Source organism: Anguilla rostrata, chromosome 19 (genome assembly GCF_018555375.3).
Source record: "Anguilla rostrata isolate EN2019 chromosome 19, ASM1855537v3, whole genome shotgun sequence".
Lineage (NCBI taxonomy): Eukaryota > Metazoa > Chordata > Actinopteri > Anguilliformes > Anguillidae > Anguilla > Anguilla rostrata.
This window is the reverse complement of record NC_057951.1, coordinates 7352631-7380119: the sequence shown is the minus strand read 5'-3', so window position 1 is coordinate 7380119 and position 27489 is coordinate 7352631. Positions and strand designations below refer to the sequence as shown.

Sequence of the window (27489 nt, the reverse complement as noted above, 5' to 3'; positions counted from 1 at the left end):
CCTTACTGTCATCCATCTTGCACCACATATACACTTTTCTTTGAGGCAAAATGGGTCTCTGGCAATGGGAGCATAAAACATCCCTTGCAGGTGTGTTGCAGTCATGATTCAGAGCGGGCTGCATTCAGCACAGTGGATTCAGGTCAGGTTCAGGCCCGGGTCCCCATAAAGCTCAACTGTGACAAATAAAAAACTGAACTGAACTGCACTGAAGATTTACCAGGAGGGCCTTCAGGGAAAGCAGGGCCGCTCAGAGAGACAGTAAGGGGTTAAATGCGGTGCCGGTAACACAGACTTAGCGCTGCAACATTAATGAGGTCCATCTGGCTGACGAGCACAGGTCTGCCAATTCGAGACGCCTGCCCTCCGGCACGGAGGAAAATCTCTCCCAAATTCGCAGAGCAGAAACGGGTGAACCGGCCCAGGGCCCTGTACACCATCTCAGTCGGGGCCCGCTCGGAGAAAAAACGCCTGTAGCCACGCCCAGTTCGTCCGCCCCCCGAGAATAGACCCGCTTTCGTCCAATAAGAAGGCAGCAGCTGAAAGCAGCACCTAGCCTGGGGCTAGAAAACGTTTTTGGAGTTTCGTTTTCAGTTACTTTTTTTTTTTTTCTTTTAAACAAGGCTGGAAAAAAAACTGTCAGAAAGTTTAGGATAACTACCCAGGGTGAGCAAAGCATTCTGGATACTGCGTACATGTCAACGTCAGAAAGGGGTGTTCTGCGGGAAAAAATAACTGAAATAAAATCTATATCTACATAATCAGGCCACTGTGAGCTGGGCGTGTCTTAATCGTTTATTTCCGACCACAATAAGCATTAGACTAAACAGCCATTGTCTACAGAGGCCCATTAGTCACCGGCAGGAATGCATCACGCAAATCAGAAGGCGAAACACGCAAATACAAATATTTGGAGCGTTTTCGCCACCGCGACGCGACGCGGCGCTTTCTTTGACGTGAAAAGACGAGCGGGTGAAATGTTTGGGCCCCTCGCATGACTCCTGACCCGAATACACCGCGCCGAGCCTGCCCTGGAGAAGGAAAAAGAAAAAAAAAATAAGGAAAAAAGAGGGGGAAAAAAAGAGACAGCTGTGTCAATACTAGCACCCGGCGAACATGCAAATGTACCCAAATGATCAGGAGCGAACGCTCGCGCTCTGGCTGGACCTTGCGTCCACCCGGGCTTTTCCCAAACCGCTAAGCAGCGCTCAGCGCCGCCAGGCGAGGCAGGAGACGGTTTGAAAGCCGGGCGAAACCGGGACGGGGAGGCGCAAACCGCTACGAACCGGTCCCTCTGACGGCCACGCGCTACTTTCGAAGAGTAATGCCCCCCGTCCTCCCGCGATGACTCAGGATTTCGCAATGCGCGGCACTCCGCCCATACACCTGGAATGAGCGTGAGAGCGTTTTCTCTTTTTTTTTTTTTGCTTTTCATTGATAAAAATGATCCGACGGTAATGCAATACCTGTCATTTGAAGTGAAACGTTAATGAGGCGGAAAAACAGAGTACAATGCAGAACCGGAATGGGGACGGTAAAGCGATGAAGCCCAATTAAAAGCCACAGGTGCAGCTACTCAGAGGAAATGGGTCACTTTTCCCAGGATGCATTGCCTGCGTGGGAATCTCAAAGAGAGGCATAGCAGGACAGACGGGCGGGCCCAGTGTGTTCTTCCATTACATGATCTTACACGTGCAATTATGTTTTACTCACACAAAGCCAACGCGCGGGCCTCGTTGCCTACGTGGTGAACAGACTGCACATGATATTAAGCGCGGCTACGTCCAAAACTAGGGCTCCTCGTCTCCAGGGACCAGCTGGAGTGCAGAGCACCTCGTTTTGAAAGGTGTTCTTTAATCCTGCCCTAAAAACACAGAGAGATGCAACCTCCTGGAGGTTTTTGTTCATCGAGAACTAAGCGCTGCTCGTTTTACACCGCTCACCGGCGGACTGAACGGCATTCTAGAACACGACGCACGGGAGGCCGCCGGACGCTAATTCACCCTTTCATCAAGTTCCCCACAGGGGCCTCGCTGCTGGGTGCATGTGAGAGAGAGAGAGAGAGAGAGAGAGAGAGAGAGAGAGAAATGTCCGTACCTATGGCACAAGAAAAAGTCCTACAGTTTTCAAAATACAGGAATAAAAATCAACCAGGAACCCCAAAATAAATAAATGAATGAATGAATGCAGTTGCACGGAATGGCCACTGGGCGGGTTCCGGAGTGCTGGGTAGCCTGCCGTTCTGCCTGGAGATTAATCATCTCGTTTGATAATGCATGCAGGCTGGCTCAGTGACCTCAGGATGGATGGGAAAGCAGGCGCATGATGTCATAGTCATAGTGAGCGTCTGAGGACGCCGAGGTCGAAACATGAGTATAGGAGTGCTCACGTCCCGTCTGCATTAGCCAGGGGCAGCTGGAGCGCAGAGTTTCAGCACAGCGCAACGCACAGGCCAGGGGCTTCTGGGCATAACCAGTGGAGACTTGTCCATCGTCTCTGAATATGAACCATCTTCTCTCATCAGGGTGTATCATACTGGCTAAAAGTGTCCTCTTTTTCTGTTTGTTGCCTACTCTTCTTGTGAGGAAATATTTAGTGCAACTGCAAGGTGAGAACTTTTAAGATGAATGGTTCTCCTTGCTTTCTAAAGTTCTTTTGAATGAGGTTTCCTTTTCAAAAGGTGACAGAAAAAAAAAATGCAATATTGAAATGAATTTTCATTGTCACTAACATCTTGCACTTGCAATTCGGTGAGACTGAACACCAGCGTGTGCGTCCATAAAAATGCGTTCGGCCAGCCAATCCGATTACTGCGCTCGGCAAGCTGCCACAGGAACTGTACCGGAGAAACGAGGGGTCAAAGGTCGGCAGGAAGTTCCGGAGACCGTAACAGCCTTTCACTTCCTGGGCAAAGCTGTGGTGACCTTTCACCTGGCTGCAATGGGCTCCTTCCTGGTCATGTGACCCAAAACAGACCTGGCCCGCAGGATTCTCAAACGGACCTCCTACGCACGAACGTGCCTAATCGAGAAGCCCAAATTTTCTCCCTTCTTAAGAAACTGCATGAAACTGAAAGTAATGCATGTAAGGGCATAGCAGGTAGCCAGGCGTTTGGATTTTTTTTTTCTTTTTCACTGAAATAATTTGCATACTTGCTCTGATATGCGGCCCTGTGCCAAGAGTTTACTCAGTCATTCCGGTTCCTTAGATTCACTCTCCTCTTCTCCGATAAAACACGCTGCAGTTTGTTATAGTTTCAGATCATAAGGCTTAAAGGCGCCTATTGGACAGACAATACACATGCAGTTGCCCTAAGCAAGCATCTTCATTACGGGACCTGTGTCAAAAACAGACCTGGGTCAAAATACGTGTTTGTTTCGGATTCAAATACGCTTTCTACGCTTTACTGATCTTGTCTGGTGTATTGGAACCAATGAAATACTCTCAAAAAAGTGCAAATCCAGGCTTCTGGTCATATTAGCAAACTCAATTACACCAGGCAAGATCAATAGAGCACAGAAAAGTATTTGAATCTAAAACGAATACGCATTTCGCCAAGGTCGGGTCAAAAACCAACGCAAATGCTTTATGCACATTATGGCCACGTGAGACCATTTTAATTTTCATTTTTTATCATGGAGGCATCTCAGACTCGTCTGAAGACCTTATCATACGGAGCGGTGCGGATCTGCGCCGGAGCGATTGGTCATGCTTTATGAGTCTGTGAGTGTGAGCGAAGCCGTCTCAGACAGGCGCTGCTTTATGAGTTTCGGCGCGTCCCCGTCCCGACGCAGCCGGGGAAACGTCATCCATCCGCTCGTTTAATCACAGGGGCTCCCGCTTTTGGTTTTGTTTTTTGACCGGAGGCCGAGCGGGAGGCGCACGGTGACGTCCCGAGGACGGAACGTGCTCCCTGGCAGGGGGACGGGGGGGCGGGGGGGGGGGTTCTGTGCCGGGAACGGAGCGATTGGGCGTGCCCTGACCGGCCTGCTTCGCAGAGCGCGCCTCGTTGGACATCTTTTCAAAATAATCCCCCGCAGCGCCAGAGAGGGGACGATGACTGGCGGGGTGCCGGAAGTCAGGGGGGCTCGGCTCGGGAAACCGTTTTTCTTACGAACGTGACACAGCTCCCGGACGAACTTCCTGTTCCCTTTCTTTAGTACGCAAGACGCCAAGCGACTGACGGGCTCAGAGCAAACGGCGTGCAATCGCAGCACAGGGCGTCCGTCTCCGTGAAGCCGTCGCGCTTTCGGCCGACCCCCTGGAGAACGGCCATTCCATAACGGCGAAAAGGTTCCCGTGCGAAGACGCGCCGCCCTATCAGCACGCCGGACGTTCGGTTCCAGCAGCTGACCCCCGAAGACGGCCCGCGCGTGCGTTCAAGCGAACGACGCGAGGAACGCATCGCGTCGAGCGGCGTTTCACGCAGGAAGTGATAAGGGGAGCGAGGTCAACAACCGGAGGAAATAAACACGAGAACTTCCCTATTGCCGTACCGACCTTGAACCAGTGGCCTTACCAGCATTAACAAGGACATCAATTAAAAGATAACTATAAAGGAAGTGCGGTGAGTTCAGAGGTGTCAACAATGTGTGACCAACAGGCCGGGGAGAAACCGCCAAATGAAAAAAAAAAATGCGTATGACCCTCGTCTCCACGGGAACGCTTTTGAAATCGTATGCCTTGAGATATCAGTTCGTGGAAAGATTCTGAACGCCGGTTCAAGTGAGCACACGCGCGGCGTCTGACCTGTAGGCTGTCGCTTAACATCAAAAGGGAGAAAGATGAAAATGGGCCAAGTGCATAAAATAAATTTAAGCAAGAAAGTGAAATCACACAAAAAAAAAACATCCAATTATAACAGGTATGAAGGCTAGATTACTATACACCATATCCATACCTCGTATAATTTTTTGAATGCTGAACGTGTTAAAAAAAAAAAAAACGAGAGACGTTTGGAAGGGCATTTTCCAGCGCTGTCATTGGTGCAGCAGGTAACAACAGCAGCTCGCGATTCATTCGCCCTCACATATAGGTCAAAGGTCACCGCGGTCCCATTTCATACTAGCGAATTGCCGCGCTGCCGTTAAATTTTTTTGCGTTCAACTATTATTAATATATTCTTTGGCTAGCGGATTTGAGTTTTTTTGTGTGTGTGTGTGTGTGTGTGTGTGCGCAAGCACATTAAAGTTTGTTGAAATAAAAAATAAAAGCACACGTTGTTTCACCCCAGCGAGCGTCACATTCCTCCTCTGATTATTTCCTATGTAAACGTCGCTGCGGGGGTATGACTACAACATGGTGTGATGTCAGGTGGACGCAGTTAAGTCCTGGCGGGAGCAGGGCAAAGCAAACATCCTGCACGGTACCGTCCAGAAACCAGGCCGTATGCATTAGTCATAATGCACAGGGTGCTTTGAACTCTTTTTTTTTTTTTTTTTTGCCCCAAACCTTTTCTTCTTCTTCTGTGCAGAGGTCTCACCCCAAAGGCATGTTTCACGGTGCGGCTACTAACAGAAACCGGGGACGGGACGGCTCAGGTATGAGCCGCGGAGCCAAAGGGGAAACGGGGGGGGCGGAGCTATGGCTCAGGGGCGACCTGTGCGCACACGTTCCGCAGGCCCGGAGGACGCGCGGCTTTCGCCGGGGCGAAGGAAAGCAGCCCTAAGCCCCGAAAGCCCATTTCCAGGACTTCTCACGCCTGAGCAGCCTCCCAAACTCTGGCACGGGAACACAAACAGTTCCAGTAAAAATACAGTTTGGAAAAAGAAAAAAAAAAAGAAAAAAAGAAGGATTTGACAAGAGGAGCCAAAGCTTGGCAAACATATCAATACATTTTTAAAAAAAGAATAGAAAAAATATACTTTGGCTGATATTTGGGAAGCAGCTCTAACAGGACGCAATATACAGGTCCTGGGAGAAACGCGCTCAAATAAAAATGAAAAGTGCTGATTCAGCATTTCGCCAGCTGAGCGCAGTCTGAAACTTCAGAGAAGGAGAGAACATAACTGCAGCGGGGGCGAAACGCGGTCTTTTTCCCTTCGCCTCGTGAAAGGAAACGCACACGCGACAAAGTACTTTTCCCTCTAGTTAGCGTTCGGCTAAGTGACGGTAGACCGTAAAATGCTTTTTCTCCCCCCCATTGCCGCCGAGTTTTAAAAAGGGTGTGAGAGAGAGGGTGAGGGGGAGGGGGGGGTTGTGGAAGTGGGGGGGGGGGGGAGGCACACCCTGTTATACACCGACATACAGTGTCTATATCATTACCATTACGAATTACGAATTCCATTCAGGCACTCATCCCCTCCAGCTGGAGTCTCTGTCATTCAAGTCCGTCAAGCTCGTCAGCTTCGGATCAAGGTGTATACGATACATATACAGGCCGGTCCAAAAACGCTGTGGTAAAATACAGGGCTCAACCATCACTTTCTAAAACGTGTGTCGGGCGGATGAAAGATATGAATTGAGCGCAACAGCGCGTGGTGCATAACTGTCGAGTTAGTCATCATATTCCCGGGGCAAAAGAGGGCAGAACACTATATAGGACCAGCAGAGTTTCAGCAGGTCAGGACAGCTAGCGTGCCGTCAGGCGGGAATAAAACGCAGTGAAAGAGCGTGTGTGTGTGTGTGTGTGCGGAAACGGGTCGCTGGCCCGGTCAGGTGTGCACCTGAGGGACAGAGGCTGTGTGTCTGTTGACCCGTGTGGGTGTTCAAACTGGAGGAGATAAGCTCCGTTGCTCAAAAATGCGGACCTCGGTCGAGCCCCCCTGTCCCGACAGGGGGACCCACGGGGTCCGAAAGCCGCCGCCCCCCCCAGCAGCAGGGGGTCCCGGCGGAGAGCCTTTTGTTGTTCCTCCCCCCCCCACCCCCCCACCCAGAGCCGCCTGAGAAGGTGAGGCTCCGGGACGCTATGGGACGGCAGGGAAAGCCGGTAAGAGGACGGGTGAATCACTCAGCGATGACTCAACGGCCCGGGCCGCCCGCTATAAAAGAGCAGCACCGATGGAGCTGTCAGAGTGACACAGACCTTGAGCCTAAAGAGGTAAGGTTCACCCACACTTTCACTCTCCTCCTCACCACACTGCTCCGGCTCCGCGGGTACACCCACTGTCTCCACCTTCACGCCGCTGTGCTGCTCTCTGTTTCTGTTTACTTTACTGTTGATGTTGATGTTGCTGTTGTTGTTGAGGTTGTTATGGAGAGCTTCGTCATGCTATAGCATCAGTTGAAACTGTATCCAGCGCGGGCGGGTGACTGTTAGTGACGTCATCCGGAGCGTGAAATCTTCTTTATTATTTACATGGCTTATCTCGCAGTGCGTTGGTTTTTTGGAGATACGGTGCGTTTCGTGAGAATTTGAGTACGTGAGCAAACAGAGTGGAGGGGAGAGAGCAGGGGCTTTGACTTTTGGCACGGGGTGGGGTGGGGTGGGGTGGGGGGTGGGGGGGTTACTTATTGAGCGAAACGGGGCGCTCAGAGCGGGGTCACGTTGTACGGATGGACCGTCCCGAACGCGCGGGGTGCTCCTGACCGACCCCAGCTGAACCCTGCGGTGCCATCCGTAATGCACGTGCTCATGGGGCTAAAGAAACTAGCGCTTATTAGACTGTGCTGTGCTACATGCAATTGCAAAAAAAAAACTGACTGCTGGACATCGGTCCAAATGCTTGCTTTTCGTTATACCAAGTGTAATAATCATATTTGCACTTTTATTAGTAGTAATACGCTTTTGCAAGCATAGGTTCACAACTATATAATTACTTGGTTTTTGAATGCAATATTTTATCCTACAAAAATGAGAGCGTGGAGAAGGACGTTGACTTTTATACCTGTTTATACCAGTTTCTAAAGTTGAATTACTTCCGTAAGCTGCCTCTATTGAGACAGTAAAACAAATTTTAAACGCATGTGGATTCATCCAGTTTGATAGTATGGCACCAGCACTGTGAGAGGAACGTACCAATGGGAGAAGGGGGGGTGGGCGGGTGGAGGCCGTTCCAGTTGGGTCAAGGGGCAGTAGTGAATGTTGGAGGTCCCTGGCCGGGTGCTCAGTGTGCGTTTGGGTGCTCAGTGTGCGTTTGGGTGCCCCCGCTGCAGGAGTTCAGACCCAGAGATGATGTCCGGCTGCGTGGCGCTCCTCTGCACCTCCCTCCTGGTGCTCCTGCCCCCGGGAGCGGGGGTGCCCCTCTCCGTGGAGACCATGAAGAGCAACGTCAAGCTGATGGCGCAGACCACCATCGTCAGGATACAGAAGCTCACAGAGGAGGTACAGCCACACAGCCACTGCATTCCCACGCTTTGTTCGTTTTCTGAAGTTTTAAAAACTAAAAAATTATTTCATTTTTTTCCCCTTCATAAAAATATTTTGAATGCAAGTGTAACTGTTTTAGCCATAGTCCTCCGGGTAGAGCCGAACTTTCCACTGGTCTAATATGGTTCAGATAAAGCGATTTGTGCTGATGTGTGATGACATGGGAAGATTACATGTGGTTTGATAATGTGTGTTAAACATTGAAGAATTCATGACAGTTATTTTATATATACACTATATATATGAGGCATGCTGCCTGTGGTAAAACATAGACATTATTACAGCTGGAATCGTTTTATTTTTACATCTTTCGATACGCTGCTGCAAACCCGCGATTCTCTGTCCTGAAAAGACTTTTAGCTTTTTAAAACAAACGTGCCATTCCGTTCCCCCCGAGCAGTTCCGGATATCCCCCAACATGGTGTTCAGCGGCCTGGAGCTGATCCCGGACATCGCCCCGGACAAGGCGTGGGAGGGCCTGTCGGCCATCGCGCAGGGCCTGCACTCCTTCCAGGTGGTCCTGTCCCACCTGCCGCCGGGCGACGGCATGGCGCAGGTGCACGCCGACGTCCTGAGCCTCCACGGCGTGGTCCGCTCGCTCGCCGCCTCGCTCGGCTGCCCGCTGCACAAGCCCGCCGGCGACGGCCGCCTGGAGGCCTTCCTCAAGACCAACTCCACCTTCCACGTCACCATCGGCAACGTGGCCCTGGAGAGGCTGCGGCGCTTCCTGGGCAAGCTGGTCCAGAACCTGGACCAGCTCAAGAGCTGCTGACCCTCGCCCCAGCCGGTGCTACTAGTTCTTTTTCTAATTATTATTATTATTATTATTATTGTCCTTTTTTATTATTAATATTATTATTATTGGTATTATTGTTATTTTGTAGTACTATCATCCTCTGATACGATATTTAATGTATTTATAAGAAGCGATAAAAGGTTTCTCGGTACTGTATTTTATACTCTATTTTTGATAATGGAGCACTGACGGAGTTTTGTGTGAGTGAATGAGATTAGTCGTGCCGCATTTTCCATACGGGCCTCTGCGCGTTTTTCATAACTGACGGCTGTCAATAATCGGTCAATGTTTCGTTTTTTTTTAAAAATGAAACGCGTTCTGTATCTGCGGTCACGCCGGGCTTTTGTAATGTTAAGGGGTGTGGGGGTGGGGGGGGGGGGTAACGTGCGGAGTCAGCGCAGGTTGTTATTCGCCGGTTGGCGCCGCGGCGGCAAGTTTCCCGGGGGGCTGAAATCAGGAGACGCTGTCGAGGAAGAATACAGCGTGCGGAATAAAAAAATAATTTAAAAACCGAGGACAGCGTGCCACAGAGGTTAGACTGAACTGACCCCCGAAGCTGCGTTGCCAGGCGCTGGGGGGGGCGGGGCTTACACAGGCAGCTCCTGACTGTCTGCAGAGCCTGCGCACCGGCGCATGGGACTGGTGACTGCGCAAAAAAACCCTCCCTGTCACGGGCACGCTGCACGGTGGTGTAGGGAAGAGCTGGGAGGCGCCTGGCCGGCCCAAGTCAGTTTCCCTTTACGGGAAACAGAGCCATTCCCGGTAACCCAAAACCAAGAGGGTTAACTTCTTCCTGCTTTCCGTTTCATTATGTCTGGTTTTTTTTTTTCCCCAAAAGGGAATCTAAGAACACGATCACGTCAGCAGTTCGGCTGCACGGCTCTAATTTAGCACGCATCTGCCTGGAGCTTGTAAAATGTATTTTACGTTTACTGAAAAAGGTCATTTGTTTTTTTAAAACCTGGGAAAGTATTTAGCTGGGTCTACCCAGTATGAACCATGTAACTACCCCTCCACCCCTCCCCCCCCCCTTATGACATTCCTTTGTAAGAAATTGGTACATCCAGTCTAACACTTTCCCCCCATAAGTTCTCAGAACCAGTCTAGGTGACTTTTAAGCAGTGGCACTTTAAATAAATGTTGTTGTTTTTTAAAAAAATGAATGTCCTTTCAACTGTTAAAATAAGTTCTCCTTGCTGCATTTGGACTGCATTCTCCGTTACTGAACAAGTAAAACATTAAATGATTTTTCAATAATTTCTGACTGCTTATTTGTTTTCACAATTATTTCACACTGTTCACTGTCAAATATCCATATTTAATCAGGTATGAACTGTTGTGCATTATATATATATATATATATATATATATGTGTGTGTGTATATATATATATAATTGTATAACTGAGTTCTACTTCAGTTCACAACCATAAATAAAAGGGTACTTACCCCTTTATTTTAAGACCGATTGGTTTAAAGTAATCTTTTGGTGGAGTTAGAGGGAGTTTTAAAAAGCAGCAGTGACTGAATGTACTGAGCTGGTGAACTTTGACCCCTGCATTTAACCACTTCTTTATGGGCTGTCCTCAGCTGAACACACACAGGCACATGCTGCAAGGTCATTGTAAAAGGTGCCATCTAAAAAACCACAAGTAAATGATTAAAATGAACCAGAATGTCCTTTATTTTCAAGCGAGGAGTGGCGCGATCAGATAAAAAGACCGGAATAAAAATAATATACACGTTTCACCAAAAACAGACACAATGGTTTTCACACTGACTTTCCAGCTAAGCACAATGGTGAAATATTAAGGCCTCTGATAGTCACTATAGTCTAACAGTCACTATAGGGTGCCTATGACACACACAGGTCAGAATATGGTGTGTGTGTGATATAGAGCTTCAGTAACCTGATAAAGACTCAGTGGGCTGAGACTGTAAATGAATGTGCGGGTGCACTAGGGAAACGGTTGTGCAGGTACATTGTATTTCTCTACCTGCATTGCTTTTTTTACCCCGCACCTGTGCGAAGGACTGGATGTGCATGCGAGTGTCTCTTCCTTTTGTCCTCACAAGGTGCAGGTTATGCTAATATCCGTGTGTGTGTGTGTGTGTGTGTGTGTGTGTACATACCAGTGGTTCTGTGGGTGTGTGTGGAAGAGGGGGGGTTTCGTGGCTCTGAGTGTGTGTGTGAGTGTGTGTGTGTGTGCGCACATACCAGTGGTTGTGTGGGCGTGTGTATGTGCGCACTAGTGGGTGTGTGTGGGGGAGGGGTGGCTGCGTGGCTGTGTGTGTGTGTGTGTGCATACGTGCATGTACAGGTGCACGTATACCTTTGCAATCCTCCATTTTGGAATGCCCATTTACAGCCTGCAAGCCCCTGTCCTGACTGCCACATGCTCGGGTAATTCGGGGAGCACCCGCCCAGCACCCCCACAGGGGGAACCGTGTCACCCCCTCATGTTATTACACCAGCGCCGTGGCCCCTCCCCAGCCCCCTACTCGGACCGCGGGAGATGAACCACGCGAAGGTGGGGAATGGCCTGATAAAGCACAAGCCCACAATTCACAGTCTGTCTCTGTGCCCCGCAGACAAACACAGGGGGGGGGGGGGGGCTCAGCATCGCCCGGGGGTGGGAGAGCTGCGGTCCCTTTCCCCCGTCCCATCAGGAGCCTGCGGCCCGCCCGCCCGTACCAGCTGGGCACTGAGCGCACTCTTAAACACATACACTTTAAAAATGGAGCCTAAAATTATGTGGAGGGTTTTCCTCTCTCTGAGCAGCACGCTAACGAGAGCCCTGGGCTATTACAGTTAAGACCCAGCCACAGTTGACAAAATAATTAATTGGAAAAACTTGCCCTGTGTATTTATAATAATTTCATTCACCGCTCTCGCTCTCCCTCTCTCTCTCTCTCTCCTGGCCTCCTTCCCGATGCTCTAGTTTTCATTTCAGACGGGTCCCAGTCCAGTGCAGGCGGCAGGTCCCCTGCTGGCAGCCCAGAGGAACTGCAATCGCACAAGCACCAGCATCCCAGCAGTCTTTGCACGTGCTTAAAGAGCGTTTGAGAAAACCGAGCTTCCCAATATGGACATAATCTGGCTTGACACAGGTGGCCAATTCGTCGGCGTCACTATCACATCGGTTTTCTGGAAGCAACAGTTTTAACGACATTAATAATATTTATGGGTTTATTGTTCCCCTAAAGAATGATGGGGGGTGATGCGGCTTCAGACCCCTTCCTCTGACGCTCTCTGGACGGGACACGCCGAGCCGTTCCTCTCCACTCCGACCGCCCAGTTACCGTAACCGCGACGACGGGGTGACGCTCTACTTGACCTTCCCCCCCCCTGCCGTTTGCAAACAAGCTCCTTTTACTGCCGCGTTTGATCGCAAGTCTGGCATCCCAGCTGAGAAACGTGACCCCGCCAAAAGGCTCCCGTTTCCCGGACGCTGCCCGGCGCGGAACAAACAGCCGTAAAAACTCTCAGCGGACGCCGCGCCGCGCGTTCCCAACTCCGCCCCTCGCTGTCGTCACGTTAGAAAACCTGGGAAAGCGAGAGTCCGGGGGGGGGGGGGGGTTTATCGCCTGGACTCGTGAATAAGCATTAATAAGGCCAGTCACTCTGTGTTCCCTTCTTATTGAATGACCGGATGAAATTACATTGAGTTAAAGTGCTTGTCATTTTCTTTTGTTTTATAGGTCAACGCGTGACTTCCCTTCAGCGGTGAGCCGGTATTGTTTTCCCAACTGCGTGCCTCTGGATGAAATCACCGAGAACATGATCGTTGCGCAACTCTTACCGGCTCTTACGTAACATCCCTCTGTGTCCAACACCGGCTCTGGCCGACAGCGATACGCAGGCTGCCTGCACAGCGCGCGCTGAGACAGACGCAGGCGGGTGACTGACTACCATGCCATTTCCTCAGCTACTCTGGGGAACCAATTCAAATTATAACAATCTAGAGGAACGGTTATTTTGTCGGTTTCGTTATCGCCTAAATTGCCAGAGAGGCGGGTTGAGTGGATTCTCGACTCGGAAGGGTTGTCCCGGTACTGTAGGGGTGCACAACAAGGGCCAATCCATTTCAGGATTTTGAGCCAACATTTCCCAACACTTATTGAATTGGCCCAATCATATCTTGATCTGACATGTGTATAAGCAACAGCTGGAGTCACAGTCTGCAAGTGTATCCTAGAGATTTCAAAATCGATCTTTATGCGACATAAATTATATTTAATCTAATTAAGACGTTGCTATTTAATACAAGACCAACCACAAATAGTTACGATGACTGCAGTCTTATCATGAGTGAAAAACTGAACTTTTTTCTTGTAAGTATGAAATATGCAAAAAAAAAAACAAATAGAAGCGAAATATCCTGCAAAGGGAATATTTCCCATTTGGTCAAGGACGTCCTGAACACGCCTTCTTCCCAGGCCCCATTTTGGGAGCCCTTGTCGCACCCTCCCCCCCAAAACCCCCAGAACCCCCGAACCCACAGGACAGTGGGCCCGGCCTTTTCATCTTCAGACGCTTCAAACTCGCTCAATATTTCTGCGAAAATGTCGTGTTAGCATAACAGATGGCGGGCGGAGACGGCTGGCCAGAACGCGCTCGCTAATTACAGCTCAGCGGCTAACTGGGCGGGGGTTAGCGGGGCCGAACACAAGCTGTGGGAGGGACGCGAGCTAGGGCGTTGGGGCTGAAGCATCCTCCCTCTGCTGGAAAGCTGTCGGGACTGTAGGGACGTTAAGGGAGTCAGCTAATTAACCACTTTAAACACAGACAACGCACGCGACAGGTAAATAATGGGGAGGGGCATATTCACGCTCGCTATTACTGCAGAGCACCTGTCCGCCATCAGGAGGCGCCGTTGCGCTTCTGAGTGCGACCGGCTTTCAGTCACCTGCAATCTGGAGCAGAAACGATAAGGACTCGACGAGCAGGAAGCGTGTAAACCCGACGTCGCTGTCGGCGGACAACATGAGAACTGACCCCAGCCATGCAGCCTCGGGCGCTGTAAGCCATCACGGGTTGGGACTGAACAGAAAGCGAAAGCACATCCAGCGTGAAGGGAACAGGCTTTCACCGGCATCCACACGCGCCAGTATGCATTTACTGGAGACAACGAAAAAAGTCCCAAAAGAGGGGAATTTCAGTGGCTGTTTGTATTTATTCCATGTGAGAAGGGCGGTTAAAAAATATTCCCCACGGCCTTCACTTGGCAGACTTTCAAACAAGTTTAATAGCCGCGCAATTTGAGCCCTCTCTCTCTCTCTCTCTCTGTTCTGCGGGCCGCTCAATGCATTCATCCGTACAGCCTTCGGAGCGGAGACCGTTAGCCTCTGCATTAAGATTCCAGCGGCGCGGGCGTCGGCTCCGTACGTTTTAGCGCACGTCTTTAGCCGCAGACTGCCGCGCGTTCGTCTTTCCTGTTAATGTTCGAATCGCAGGCATCCCCGCAGCCTTCCGCACCGTGGATCAGCGCCGGGGGGGCTGGAGACGAGGCCCGACGCGCGCGGGAAAGCTAGCGGCGCTACTGTAGACGCAGGCGTTCGCAAAAAACACAAAAAAAGACCCCGCATATACAAGTCCGGCTCGTCTGGATAAGTCAACAAGCCGCGTGTCCCACGGAACGCCTCCCCCACCCGGGAGGTCTCCTCGCCAGGCGCCCCCAACCCAAACGTTGTACCTCACACGTTGCACATAAAAAAATAATAAACCCCCATATTTTACTAGACCCTCATCACATTTAAAACGGAGGGGGGGAAATAGGACTATACAGTGACGGACCGGGGAACGGAACCAAAAATGATGTGGTTGCCTTTGTCTTCTTAACGACACAGGAAGTTTTTTATTTTAATCTCGCCACAAAAAAAATCATGCTCATCTTTATCGATCATATTTCGGAAAGGAAGAAAGTTTTTAAGAGTTGATAAATGCCTTTTTCACCCCAGTTTCTTAGCTAGTGCCAGGCTCTTGCTGAATTTGTGCAGAGGAACTGCGAATACTGGTCTTTTCCTGCTGCACAAATGAACAAGACTGAGAATTTCCCAGAATTCACTTCTTTCCCGAAAGCCTGTCAGAGCAGGCGGCCTCGCCATCCATCAAACTCCGCTTTGCGGTCTCTGCGATCTGTCAGCAAAAGACCCCGCGCCCGATCGGAGCAAGCAAACGTTTTTTTTTTCCCCCGACGGCTCTCCGGAAGAACGGCGAACGCCCCCGTCCTTCTGGGCGAGGCCGGCGTAAAATGGCCGGCGCGTCACAGAAAGGGGGCGCGCCCTGCCTGCCTGTCAGAGCGGCGGGCTTTCATTCCGCCAGAGAACGGCGGGAGAATGTCACCTGCTGTGCCACTCTCACACGCCGATTCCGGAAAAGGAACTGGCAGCCGCCGACACCCCCCCCGGTTGGCGGCTTTCTCTGAAGTGACGATCGTCCTCGGTGTCACAAAGACTTTGTGTCACGTCTACCGAGAAAAGCCGACAGCGCTTCTAGCAACACTAGACTAATGATGCCGGTCACTTTTCCTCCTCGTTTACCAGATATGACTGCAGTGATAATGAAAACAAACGAGGCTTATTCATGCATTTCTCTATTCGCTATGTTTATTTGTGAAGCCTAAAATGTGAAACTTATGCAACATGGAAACATAAACCAAATATTCTGAAGGGGAAGGTATTTATTCCACTGCACCAGGGCAATTCTGCCTCAGTATTGACAGTGCCCGTAAACCCTGTCCCACGAGCTCAAAGATCTGTCCAGCTCTGACTCGAAGTAACCGGACAATGCTGAAAGCCATCATGATCACCCGCTCCTGTCCAGCTCACACAAAATGTCCTCACAATGTTAGTGGAATGTTATGTGAATGTTAGTGGTTAACATTGCCACTACAGGGCAGCAATATTAGCAATGTCATCCGGGTACCGGCTGTTCTTCTATGGGAGGCGGGGTTTAACAAAGGCAACGGCATACCGCGTGGGGCCCGACCCGCCCACACGATTCACCCCGGGTCCCGCGTACAGGGCACTGCAGCCCCGGCACGGCTCAGTTAGCGCCACCGCTAAATTAGCTAAGGCACCCCCGCCCCCCCACCCCGGGACGTCTAATTCAGTACCTTTACAAATGCTACAGTTTCCCTTCCCAAAAAATAAATAAATAAATACATTTTAAAAAGCATATCTGCTCTTAGGGCTTAGTGCTCATTTGCAGACGCGCATAATTCAGTGTTTAAACCTGTCTTCGGCACTTGCTGACGCCGTCGTTTTTCCCGCTTTCGCCGAGAGCGCAGGCCGACTCTGATTCCCGTTAGCAAATTAAAGGCGCTTCGCCTGACCTGAATCCTGATCGCCGGTGTCCAAGAGCAGCACGCGGCGCATAAAACCGTGCGAGAAGCCCGCAGGCGCTTTTGGCAGGAGCGCAATAACGTGCCGTTTAACTGCCGAAAAGCATCGGAACTGCAGAACGGGCGGCTCTGGACCCAATCCTGCTTTACGAACCGAGGCTTCATCTGCCGTTCCACGCGGGCTCTGGAACTTGGCTGTTCTCTCTCTCTCTTCTCTCTCTCTCTCTCTTAAAATGGCCATGAGCACAGCTCAGTCTACAGACCACATGACCCAGCACGGGAAAATGCCCGACACCCGAATGTCAGGAAACTGCAAGCTTCCGTCCGGTTTTTAAGCCCACTGACATCACTTGCGCCTGTTACGTGCATACATTCTGCATACATGCATACGTTCTGCCTACATGCATACTCCGCGTACGTGCATACTCTGATTACGTGCATACATCTATTTAAGTGTGTGCGCTGATTACGTGCATACATCTATTTAAGTGTGTGCGCTGATTACGTGCATACATCTGTTTAAGTGTGTACGCTGATTACGTGCATACATCTATTTAAGTGTGTGCGCTGATTACGTGCATACATCTATTTAAGTGTGTGCGCTGATTACGTGCATACATCTGTTTAAGTGTGACGCTGATTACGTGCATACATCTATTTAAGTGTGTGCGCTGATTACGTGCATACATCTGTTTAAGCTTGAGCGCTGATTAGCAGTGCATACATCTGTTTAATGTGTGCGCTGATTACGTGCATACATCTGTTTAAGTGTGTACGCTGATTACGTGCATACATCTGTTTAAGTGTGTGCGCTGATTACGTGCATACATCTGTTTAAGTGTGTGCGCTGATTACGTGCATACATCTGTTTAAGTGTGTACGCTGATTACGTGCATACATCTGTTTAAGTGTGTATGCTGATTACGTGCATACATCTGTTTAAGTGTGTACGCTGATTACGTGCATACATCTGTTTAAGTGTGTGCGCTGATTACGTGCATACATCTGTTTAAGTGTGTACGCTGATTACGTGCATACATCTGTTTAAGTGTGTGCGCTGATTACGTGCATACATCTGTTTAAGTGTGTATGCTGATTACGTGCATACATCTGTTTAAGTGTGTACACTGATTACGTGCATACGCTGGTTAAGTACGTACTCTGGTTAAGAGCATATGCTGGTTATGCGCATGGTCTGGTTAAGCACGTGAACAATCGAAACTGGCCCCGGGACAAGGCAATTAACACGAGTCAGTGGCTGCAGCGGCAGCAACCCGAGCAACCCGAAAGCGGGCCGCTCCAGAGCAGCTGGGAGCAGCTTAATCGCCATCTCCCCCCTCCTGCCTCCCGATTCCCCGCCATGGTGAACCATTACCCCCGTCCCCATTACCCCCGTCCCCATCCCAGCGTCCAGAGGACCAGCCACCGCGTCGGCCTTAATTAAAGCACTTTACACAGAGTAAATACCACACAGCCCACAGGCGAGGAGGGCCCTCTCTCTCTCTCTCCCCGTCTCTCTCCGTCTCTCTCTCTCTCTCACTCACTCACGCTCTCTCTCTCTCCCCCTCGCACTGTCTCTCTCTCTCCATCTCACTCTCTCCTTCACTCTCTCTCTCTCCCTCTTACTCTCTCTCCCTCTTTCTCCATGTGCAATTACACCCCCGCTGCTCTCACAATGCCTCATAAGGCCTTTATCCAAACACGGGCCAGTGGGCAGCCCTGCTCCCCATCTGAGCTGAGCAGATGCACACTTTGCTGGAGAACTTTTTTTTTTTTTTTTAAACGCTCATTTATCCAACAGCTATTTTACTACTTCTGCTTTTATGCCCCAGAAGTGATAATTCTCACCATACGACACATTTAATCGCACACCCCTCGTGGGCAAACTAATATCACCGTTACAGCCAGCGCAATAGGAAACGTATACTGTGAGAGTTACTTATTTAAGCACTTCTTATAAACCTTTTTTTTTCTCCCCTGTGATGCTCATCTGTGGTCTCGTTCCCGGGATGCAGGGTTCTGTTTCCGTGGGGGAGAGCGCTGAACAGCGGACATGTTCTCCAAATCGCGTGCGGCCCGCGCCCCCCCTTATTTTGGCCCCGCTGTGGGCCCTGACCGAGCTCCGGCGCTCACGCAGCACAGCATGAAAACACAACCCCCCCACCCCTACTCCCACCCCCACCCCCCCGCCCCCTCCCGACACCACACCAAACCTTCTGTGCACAAGTAATTAGCCGCAGACAGCTGATGATTCAACTTGGTGTACCACGATATCACTGAGTGGGGGGGGGGGGTGGTGAAACAGGGAGTTCAGACTACGGCCAACAGTTCAGTGGGGATTGGTGCCATCCAGGAAGGACTTCCACATAGAACTTCCTGTTAAACCACTGTACGGCATTGTGGGTAGAGCCACGGGTATGCGCAGGATAAGGCGAGACGCTGTTTCCACAGGGCATGCTGGAGACCTCTTCCGTGCCCTTAGATGTCCCTCGTTGTTTATGCATGTGTAAGTTCACGTAATGTGGAAGTCAGCTAGTGTTAGATCTAATTATTATATCCTGTGCGTAAAATACAGTATACATATTCAAATGACAGTGAACTGACAGAATGTACTATATAACGTTCACTGACTTCAAAGCAGATAGAACTGGATCAGCCGAAATGCTCAGTGGCATTCCAACACTGTCCTCTAGTGGCCAGTCTTGATTTCACAAGATAAAAAAGGGGGACTTCTATCCTCAGATCCGTGAATCAGTGGTAACCACGCCACATTCAACAGCTGGAGATCTCTTTGAGCTGCTAATTAGTAGAGTCAGGTGTGCCAAATTAGGGTTAAACGTACAGGAACAAGGTTGCTTACCACTGCCCTGAATATTCTTGAGAAAAAGCATCATTTGTTTGGAAATGTAATTTTGGTGCACTCAAGTTGTTTTAAGTTCTTTACAAATATTCAAAACAGCTGAAGTTTTTTTTTTTTGTGAACACAGTGTAATATGGGTAGCAGCCACATAGTAAATTACATTTTCTTAATGCATGAGACCTATGTCAATATAGCATCATAAAACCACACAAACAATCACTGATAAGCATTTTTTCAATATTGCTTCAACATTACATTTATCAACATTCAGTAATGTTACATAATAATAGTTATTACATTTCTCATTTCTAATTTCTCTGCCCAGGAGGATCAGGGTTATCTTGATATTTTTTTATTACATTTTTAACAACAAAAACTAAAACGGTCGTTTATTTTTAATTCAGCCTTTCTGCATTTGACTCTAATCTTCATGTTCGTCTGATTTCAGATAATTAATATGTATGAATACGTGAGATAGAAAACGTCATTCTCTCTGCAGTACTTTCGGAAAGCAAATTCTGCATATAGGCTATTCTGCCAGCAGAGGGTAGCCATCGACTGTATTATTTGTGGGAGATTTCTGTTTGTTGAACGTTTTCACAGTACTTGTGATATTGGTATTTTCTATCACCCACCAAAGACAGGACCCCACGGGTGTCCTGTCCTCTAACAACTCAAATACAATCACATATAGACTTTGCTAATTAACCGTACCTTAACATAGGCTACACTTTATAAGGTCTCGTTTAAAAAAGCACTGACTGAACACCGGTCAATGTGTCCAAAAGTGAATGACATGTAGCCTACATGTTACTCTTCTTCAGTTCGTGAATGAGGCTTATTCAGAATGGTTAAAGGTTATGACACGTAGTCTTTAAGAAAGTAGAACGAACCTGTCGCCAGCATAAATATACAACAAAATAAATGGTAAACTGACCTTTTTCTTATCAGCGTTTCTTTTCCCGAAGCCGTGCAGGTTTTCCAGTAGTCATTTTCAACGGTCCAGGCAAGTGAGTGGTCTCTACAGAAAGCAGACACGTCTTTGCATATGACTGAAAATTATAGTAGGCCTACGGTTAAAACACAAACTGTGGTACAAACTTCATACGAAGTGACACTTCAGACTGTGTATTTAGCTGGTAAATAAGTAAGTACTGTATTTCGTTCGTAATAAAACATACCCATAAAAACAGCAACGAAGATGTGAAACGAAGCGGCACGAGAGCACGAGAGCACGATTCAATGTTGTGGTCACCAGGTGATAGACTGTTCACCATAATTAGTCACCCTAATTACCCAAAGGCCGCCAGCTGGCTATTTTTGACTGAACTTTCTGTTTGTTTCTCCAAAATCCCGTCGCAATACAAATACGTATTTTGAAATAACAAGATGGACTGAGTGCAAGCATGTTTATATTTACGTATTTGTACTTTTTAAACTGGTTTGTCAATAATTATTTCCGTTTGTTTGAACATTGCCACTGTTGGTTCCCTTTAACTACTTTAAAATGAACTGCCATTCTAACTGTAATTTCACTTAATGTGCACAAGCTGGAACAGGTCCATTTACATTGTTGAAATTTTCCCAAAAAAATGTTTCTCAGTCTCTTACTAAGAATTGTCCATATGATACAGACAGTTGTCCAGTGAAATGTTTTTTCTTCTTCTAATATTTATTTCCGAAATACCACCTGCATTTCCAAATGGAAATCCAGCTAGACGTGTATTCAGGAACAGTTCATGTTTGTCAACAAGTGGTTGTCATGTTTTACTCAAACGGAAGTTTTCCATTCAAAATAGGCCTATAGCCGGCTCAGAAAACCAGGTTTAGGCTACATTATCCAGTTCCATCTTCAGAGTGTTCGTGTCACTTTCATGGACATATTATGCATGAAAAATGCAAACATACAACAAAATGTGTGAGAACCACAACGATATTCAAGTTTTCTTTGTAGTGTTATTTGCCAAACATTTATACATCTGTTAAAACACAAACTCATTTACTTAGAAAAATCTACCCACATTTTATACATTTAAAAATCTTAGTTACTGCTGAAAACCAGAGAGTACATTTACTGAAAGACATTTTTCTCATCGTCATCACAGTGTCGTGCTACTGAGGTAAAACAAAAACCTGCACCGACTGCTGGGTTTGACTGAGACCACAGTTAATACAGCGATCGTGGATTCAATTTTCCTGGGAACTGTCACTTCGGTGGAATACTGATGCACGTTGCCAACCTCACTTGCTCCCAGACAGGCATCCAATGATTTCACAGTGTGAGTGACGTGCCCTTTTCTGCTGACAGCTGTTCGCAGATCACAAACCGACACACATAACAATCTCCACAGTGCCTGTTGTCATTGCATTGTTTTACTAGCGTAACATCATACGGTGTATGCTAGTTTACAGTTATAACTGTAAATTACTCGGCGAAGACAGCAAATAGCACAAGCGCATTAATGATACCTACTTACAATGTCTGCGTGCCAAGCTATCCAAGGAGGTTTGTGAAGTACCATTGTAGGCTGCAGCACAACCTCTAATTTGGGGATGGGAGCATCCTGGCACAAAATAAATCTACATAATTGAGCTGGATTATCTAGAGGATACAGCCATTTAGACAGCTGAACTTGCTCTACCATGTCACTAACTAGTTAGCATTAGCCAGCTACGAGCTTGCTTGCTTTAGCAAGACACACAAACATTGCAAAAATATATAAATAAATATATAAATAAACAAAAAAAAGTGTTGCAACTTGCAACATTAAAATGTTTTTTAACATTGCTTTGTCTTACTCGATGGCCAATATCATAATGAAGCTGAATGATTATTTGTAAACGTACAACCTCACAACAATGCTCATATTTCAAACAAATGTTCAAACAAGTTCATATTTCATGCATTTCTCTTACTTCCTCTTCGCCTCAACTTCAGTTAGAAATGACTGAACCTCTGAACTGTAATTTAATCGTTGAACCTCCCTATAAAAACACACACACACACACACACACACACACACACACACGTGATCTACCCTATTAGAGGAAATAGTATAGGGCCCCTAGATTTCAGGGGAAAGGTGGAGGTTTTTATTTGTTCACATTTTGGCTTTCAGGGGAGTCGTGCTGAGAGACAGCAGGAAGTTGTCGAGGGCGGCCCGATACTCCTCCGGGTGGCGTCGGATGTGCCCGGCGTGCGTGGACTCCGCCCACTTCCTGCTCTGCACGGCCACGCCCCTCTTCCTCCAGCACTCGATGAGCTCTTCCAGTCCCCCGACGTCGCACATGACGTCGTCCTCGCAGAAAAAGAACAGGGCGGGGGCCGTGATTGGACAGCTCCAGAACAGCTTGATGGCCGGGTCGAAGATGTCCACGGTGTACCTCTTGAACACGCTCAGGTAGAGCAGGATAATCCGTCTCACCAGACCTTCCCATTGGGGTGCGATAACTTTTCCCGCGCCTGAGTGCAAAAATAACACAAAACATATCTAAAATTCTGGACACATTCTTATCTATACACCCTAGATGGCCGTGCACATCAGTAGAACATGTATTTAATGATGCGTGGCAGTGTCGTACAACGGGTAAGGTGTTGGTTTTGTAACCTAGAGGTCGCAGGTTCGATTCCCCGGTAGGACGCTGCTGTTGTAACATTGAGCAAGACACCCGCATTAACCTGCATTGCTTAAGTATGTATCCAGCTGTATAAATGGATGCAATGCAAATGCTGTGTGAAAGTTGTGTAAGCCGCTCTGGATAAGAGCATCTGCTAAATGCCTGTAATGTAATGATGCTTTGTAAACTAAGAAGGGATGGTGGCCATATTGACAAATATGAGATTTTTTTAAACATGGCACTGAGAACTGCATTATACATGTCCACCAATCAAAATGGCTTTAATACCAGGATTAAGCGCAATTCAATCTCACATGACAAAAAAGTGTGACGTTTGTTTTTTTTTTTTTTGTTTTTTTAATCCTCACCTACGGCCATCCGCTCCGCTGAGCCGACCACCAGGCTGTCGTAGACGTGACCTTTGACCCGGTCGACGAAGCGCCGGTAGCGTCGGGCGTCCCGGGACAGGCAGACCAGCATCTGGCAGAAGGTGTAGCCCCCGACGGAGAAGCAGTGCACCAGCAGGGGGCGAGAGGCGAACCGGTCACTCTCCAGCACCTGGAGGACCTCGGCCCCGTAGTCCAGGCTCCAGCGGGGCCACAGGAACTGGCTGATCCCGGTCTCCACCACCAGCACGTCCTGGCTCGTCCCGGAGTAGGCCTGGAAGTACTTGGACAGGGCCTGGGGCTGGGCTCCCAGCCAGGGCATGAGCAGAAGCAGAGGCCTGGCCGGGCCGGGGGGAGGAGCCGAGCCAGGGGGAGGAGCCGGCTCCCTGACGTAATAGGTGACGCCCTTGCCGATCTTGTGACAGGTGGCTCCGCCCACAACGGCCGGCCTGGACATGGCCACACTGTGGAGCAAACGAAACGGACTGGAATGTTGACCGTTCCACAAACAAAAGAAAGCAAGGTCGCCCTGAGTGATAAAAAAAAATAAAAACACAAGAGAACTGTAGTAGGCTGATTTGAGCTGTAGGCTAAACCAGCGGTGACCAGCCGGTGTTCTTGGAGACCATTTTGAAGGTACTAACCCTAATTTTGCACACCAGACTACTAATTAGCAGCTGAAGAACATCTCTGGCTGTTGAATGTGTGCTTCGCTAGGGTTACAGTGAAAATCTGCAGGATGGTACATCTCCAGGAACAGGTTTGGTTACCATTGGGTTAAGTTATTTATTTGAGAACTTTGCCCAATGTTTAATATTCACATATAATCCCAACCAACCATAAAGAGCACATTTAATAGATAAGCATAGGTCATTAAAGAATTCCTTTCTGCCTACATTTTTAAAAGAAGCATTTAGCATTTAAGCAGTAAATCAGTAGTAGTACTATTAAGCAAAACTTTGGAACTTACCTCAAAAGAATATCAGATTACCTCTCTGCACCACCTTTTAAGTCTTGACTGCAGTGTGACACCCCTGCCTTATCACAATGTTGGTTTGGTTCACTACAATATGTCCTGCAACATCGTTTAATTGCAGTCACCAGATGACCACATTTTAAGCATTTAGGGCTCAGCTGAAGGCAATTTTCATTTTCCTAAACTCATTAATCCATAAAAAATGTAACCTCTTCCCAAAGAAATCGTTTGCCACACAATCAAATATTAAAGCATTTTGTCTGAGAATCTATCCAATTGAAGGTCTTCAAATTAATGTTGAATATTAATTTTTGTTACATTTACTTATATGACATTGAAACTCTTTAACTGAAAACCCAAAACAGCATCGATACTTCTTCAGGTCAGAAATAGCAACTGAAGTCTGACAAAAGCCACCATGCAGAGAGTACTCCCGGATCAGGGTATAGAACGCCTTTTATACGCATGAAACCGTTAAACTTCACATGACACGACGTGTTAATTTGTCATGACCTCAAATACAGTTTATCTTCTCATCTTTATACAAATTGTGGTCAAATGTAAGTATTAATAAAAGAACCCCTTTAGAGGTGGCCTATTTCGGCTATATTATGTATAACCAAATCGTATAAACATATGCATGTAAACATAACTCCTTTATGCACAGTCGGCCTATATGCGTACTTAACACAATCTTTCAAACTATAGCTACCTGCAATTAAACAATAATTGTAACAATATGTATCACAATCATACGAATTGCGATTTTCAATGTTGTCCTCCAAGCGAACTTTCCGAGGTGCGGAAGTGAGAACGTGTTCTTTTATTTCCCCTACCTTGCGTTTGGGGATTGAAAAAATCAACAATCCGACATTACAGATACATCTTCGTACACGAACAGTAGAAATTGCAACAAAAAAAGTGCATTGCATTGTTACGTACCTAGCTGCTTTTCCCATTCGACCTTGGATGCTACGTTGAGTTTTCAAGCTCCGCTTCTCACGAGTTGCTACAGAAACATAGCTGTAGGCTAATTGTAGGCGCTTTCGTTTTTGCAGTGCCAAGTAAGTCAAGGAGCAGCATGAGGCCACACGTGATTGCAGCGGATTGTTTGTGAAATCGCTGTATTAAACACTGTTTCACAACCGTTTCATAACTAGCCTCTTTTCCTAACGCTTTCCTTGGAATCTTATTTTTAAAACAAGGCATGCAATGGACAACCCATCGGATGTTCATGCCAAGACTTTTTTTCCCCTAAAGAAGTTGTCAGACGAGTCATGCCAGGACACAAATAGAAGCAGTTAGCCGTGCCGCATTTCAAAAGGAAACTCCCTCCAATATATTGGTTTGCTGACGTAGTTCAAAGTACGTCCTCTTTCAATTCCATGCTTTTACATATTATAACAGAATTAACCCTGATATAGTCCTAACCAAGTCCTAATAGTAGATAAATCAAATCCCAACTCACAACACACACACATTTTATTTTGTAATTATTTACTGTATTCAACCCAAAATAATTTGAATGGCAGCAGGTATGCCATCCCCCCAGTTACAGTTTGGGTGTATATGTCCCATACCTATACAGCACCAAGATTTTGGCACTTTTCAGGGTTTACCACAGAAATAATTACACTGACCATAGACTTTCAGCCCTTAAGAGCTAATTCACTTCTGTACCCCTGATCTCATGTAAAACACATAGAATTCAGATTCACATGTCCACACGATAAAGCCCCCAACTTGGGTTATTTTGCTATTTATCCTTTTACCTGCTGATGTTACCTTTGCCCCAGTCCCACAATCAATAATTCTCCCCCGTGGGACATTTAGCAACATCTGCAAATAATGCCTGATCATCGTAGTTTGATGAAAGTAGCAAACAGGCAAAATGGAAATAAATTTCTAAATTTATGGCAGTTAGGCCTATAGATCCTCTACCAACGTACAAACAATTTGTAGGTCTACTGTGTGTATACAATACCCCATTAAGAACACTTACCATCATCCTTTTAAAAATATGATAAACGCTTTCATTTATTTGTAATTCATGGTAAAGGAAAAATGACTAAATCCATGCTAGAATGCATGTGTGCTTGCATTTATATATATATATATGCATGTCTCTCCCTAGATTTAATAATCTTATGGTTCATACATGTATATGCATTCCCATTATCAGTTACTCATAACGAACACGGTACAAAAATAAATGATATCTCAACAAAGATACACAAAGCAAGTTACAAGAAACAGTACTGGCTATCTTAGCTCACAAATTAAACAAGCTCTATTCCAGTGCAATGCTACCCAGTGCTTCCTGAATTATTGCATGTAACTTGGCCCTGCGTTTTTTCATCTCACCATCTGAAGAGAATCTTCACAAAAATATTTTAATGTCACCAGATGGCGCTGAAGTTTGCGTTTTAATAACACTTCTGTGAAGCAATGTGACCAGGTGTGGTCACAACTGCATAATATATATAACAAATTAGTGTATTATATGACCGATAAGTACAGCATGTGTGCTTTTGGTTTGGAATTTTATCTTTTAGTTGTGTTGTTTTTGTTCCATTGAAAGTCCTTGCATGTAATTTGCCAATGGCAAGAAATTCATTTTAATTGCTGACACGAAAACACACCTCAGACTTATTTGGTTGAAGGCAGGCATTTTTGCTTCGGCATAATAATCCTCAGCACGATGACTCAGGCCCTGGAAGTGTTTTGAAGGTCCAGAGGCCCGGAATAAATGGAAAAAAACTAATCATTAACCAACAACAAAGAACAAATGGAGTGTGTGCACAGCTGCGTGCATCTTTGGACTGAGTCTTAAACTGAGTCATGTCCCTCAAAGAGACAAATTAATATTACAGAGTCAAAATATCACTGAAAGCCATAACAGCTTTAGCTGCATTGTCCTAATGCCTTTTAAAACTATCTCTGTCCCTCCATATGGTAGATCAAATAAAATCTTATCATTTATATAAACATAATCGTAAATTTTTACTGCTATTCTGGTCAGAGGGACTCTTCCCTTGCGTTGGTAAAAACACTGAATGAAAGCCTTTGTTGCTGTGAATCGACCGCCTCTCTTCCCCTTTGCAAGAATTTTTGGCAGTTTAGAGACCCATTTACGGCGCCATCGCAGTTAGATTTTTGCTGTGAATATGAGTATTGTCTTTGCAACCATGCTGTTGGTC

At 47.3% G+C, this 27489-nt stretch overlaps 2 protein-coding genes across 7 annotated transcripts; one reads left to right on the top strand and one right to left on the bottom strand.

Annotated features, from left to right (window-relative positions):
* The first annotated feature begins 6884 nt into the window (after positions 1 to 6884).
* LOC135245871 (leptin-B-like) lies at positions 6885 to 10361 on the top strand. 2 transcript variants are annotated; one of them, XM_064319224.1, is made up of 3 exons: positions 6885 to 7039; positions 8095 to 8263; positions 8709 to 10361. In XM_064319224.1, the coding sequence occupies exons 2-3, from the start codon at positions 8111 to 8113 to the stop codon at positions 9078 to 9080; spliced, it is 525 nt and encodes a 174-aa protein (XP_064175294.1). In that variant the 5' UTR covers positions 6885 to 7039; positions 8095 to 8110; the 3' UTR covers positions 9081 to 10361. The 2 variants fall into 2 exon arrangements, with proteins under 2 accessions (XP_064175294.1, XP_064175293.1); XM_064319223.1 differs by lacking the exon at positions 6885 to 7039 and having other exon boundaries at positions 7467 to 8263.
* Positions 10362 to 21224: 10863 nt separating this feature from the next.
* On the bottom strand, positions 21225 to 25614 carry LOC135245599 (uncharacterized). Of its 5 annotated transcripts, none has more exons than XM_064318729.1 (4): positions 25232 to 25614; positions 24315 to 24388; positions 23296 to 23798; positions 21225 to 22772 (listed from the first exon to the last, which is right to left on the bottom strand). In XM_064318729.1, exons 3-4 carry the CDS (start codon positions 23768 to 23770, stop codon positions 22411 to 22413), a joined length of 837 nt encoding a protein of 278 aa, XP_064174799.1. In that variant the 5' UTR covers positions 23771 to 23798; positions 24315 to 24388; positions 25232 to 25614; the 3' UTR covers positions 21225 to 22410. The 5 variants fall into 5 exon arrangements, with proteins under 5 accessions (XP_064174799.1, XP_064174797.1, XP_064174795.1 ...); XM_064318727.1 differs by having other exon boundaries at positions 23296 to 23777; positions 24284 to 24388; positions 25232 to 25613; XM_064318725.1 differs by lacking the exon at positions 24315 to 24388 and having other exon boundaries at positions 23296 to 23777; positions 25232 to 25613.
* Positions 25615 to 27489: the final 1875 nt, after the last annotated feature.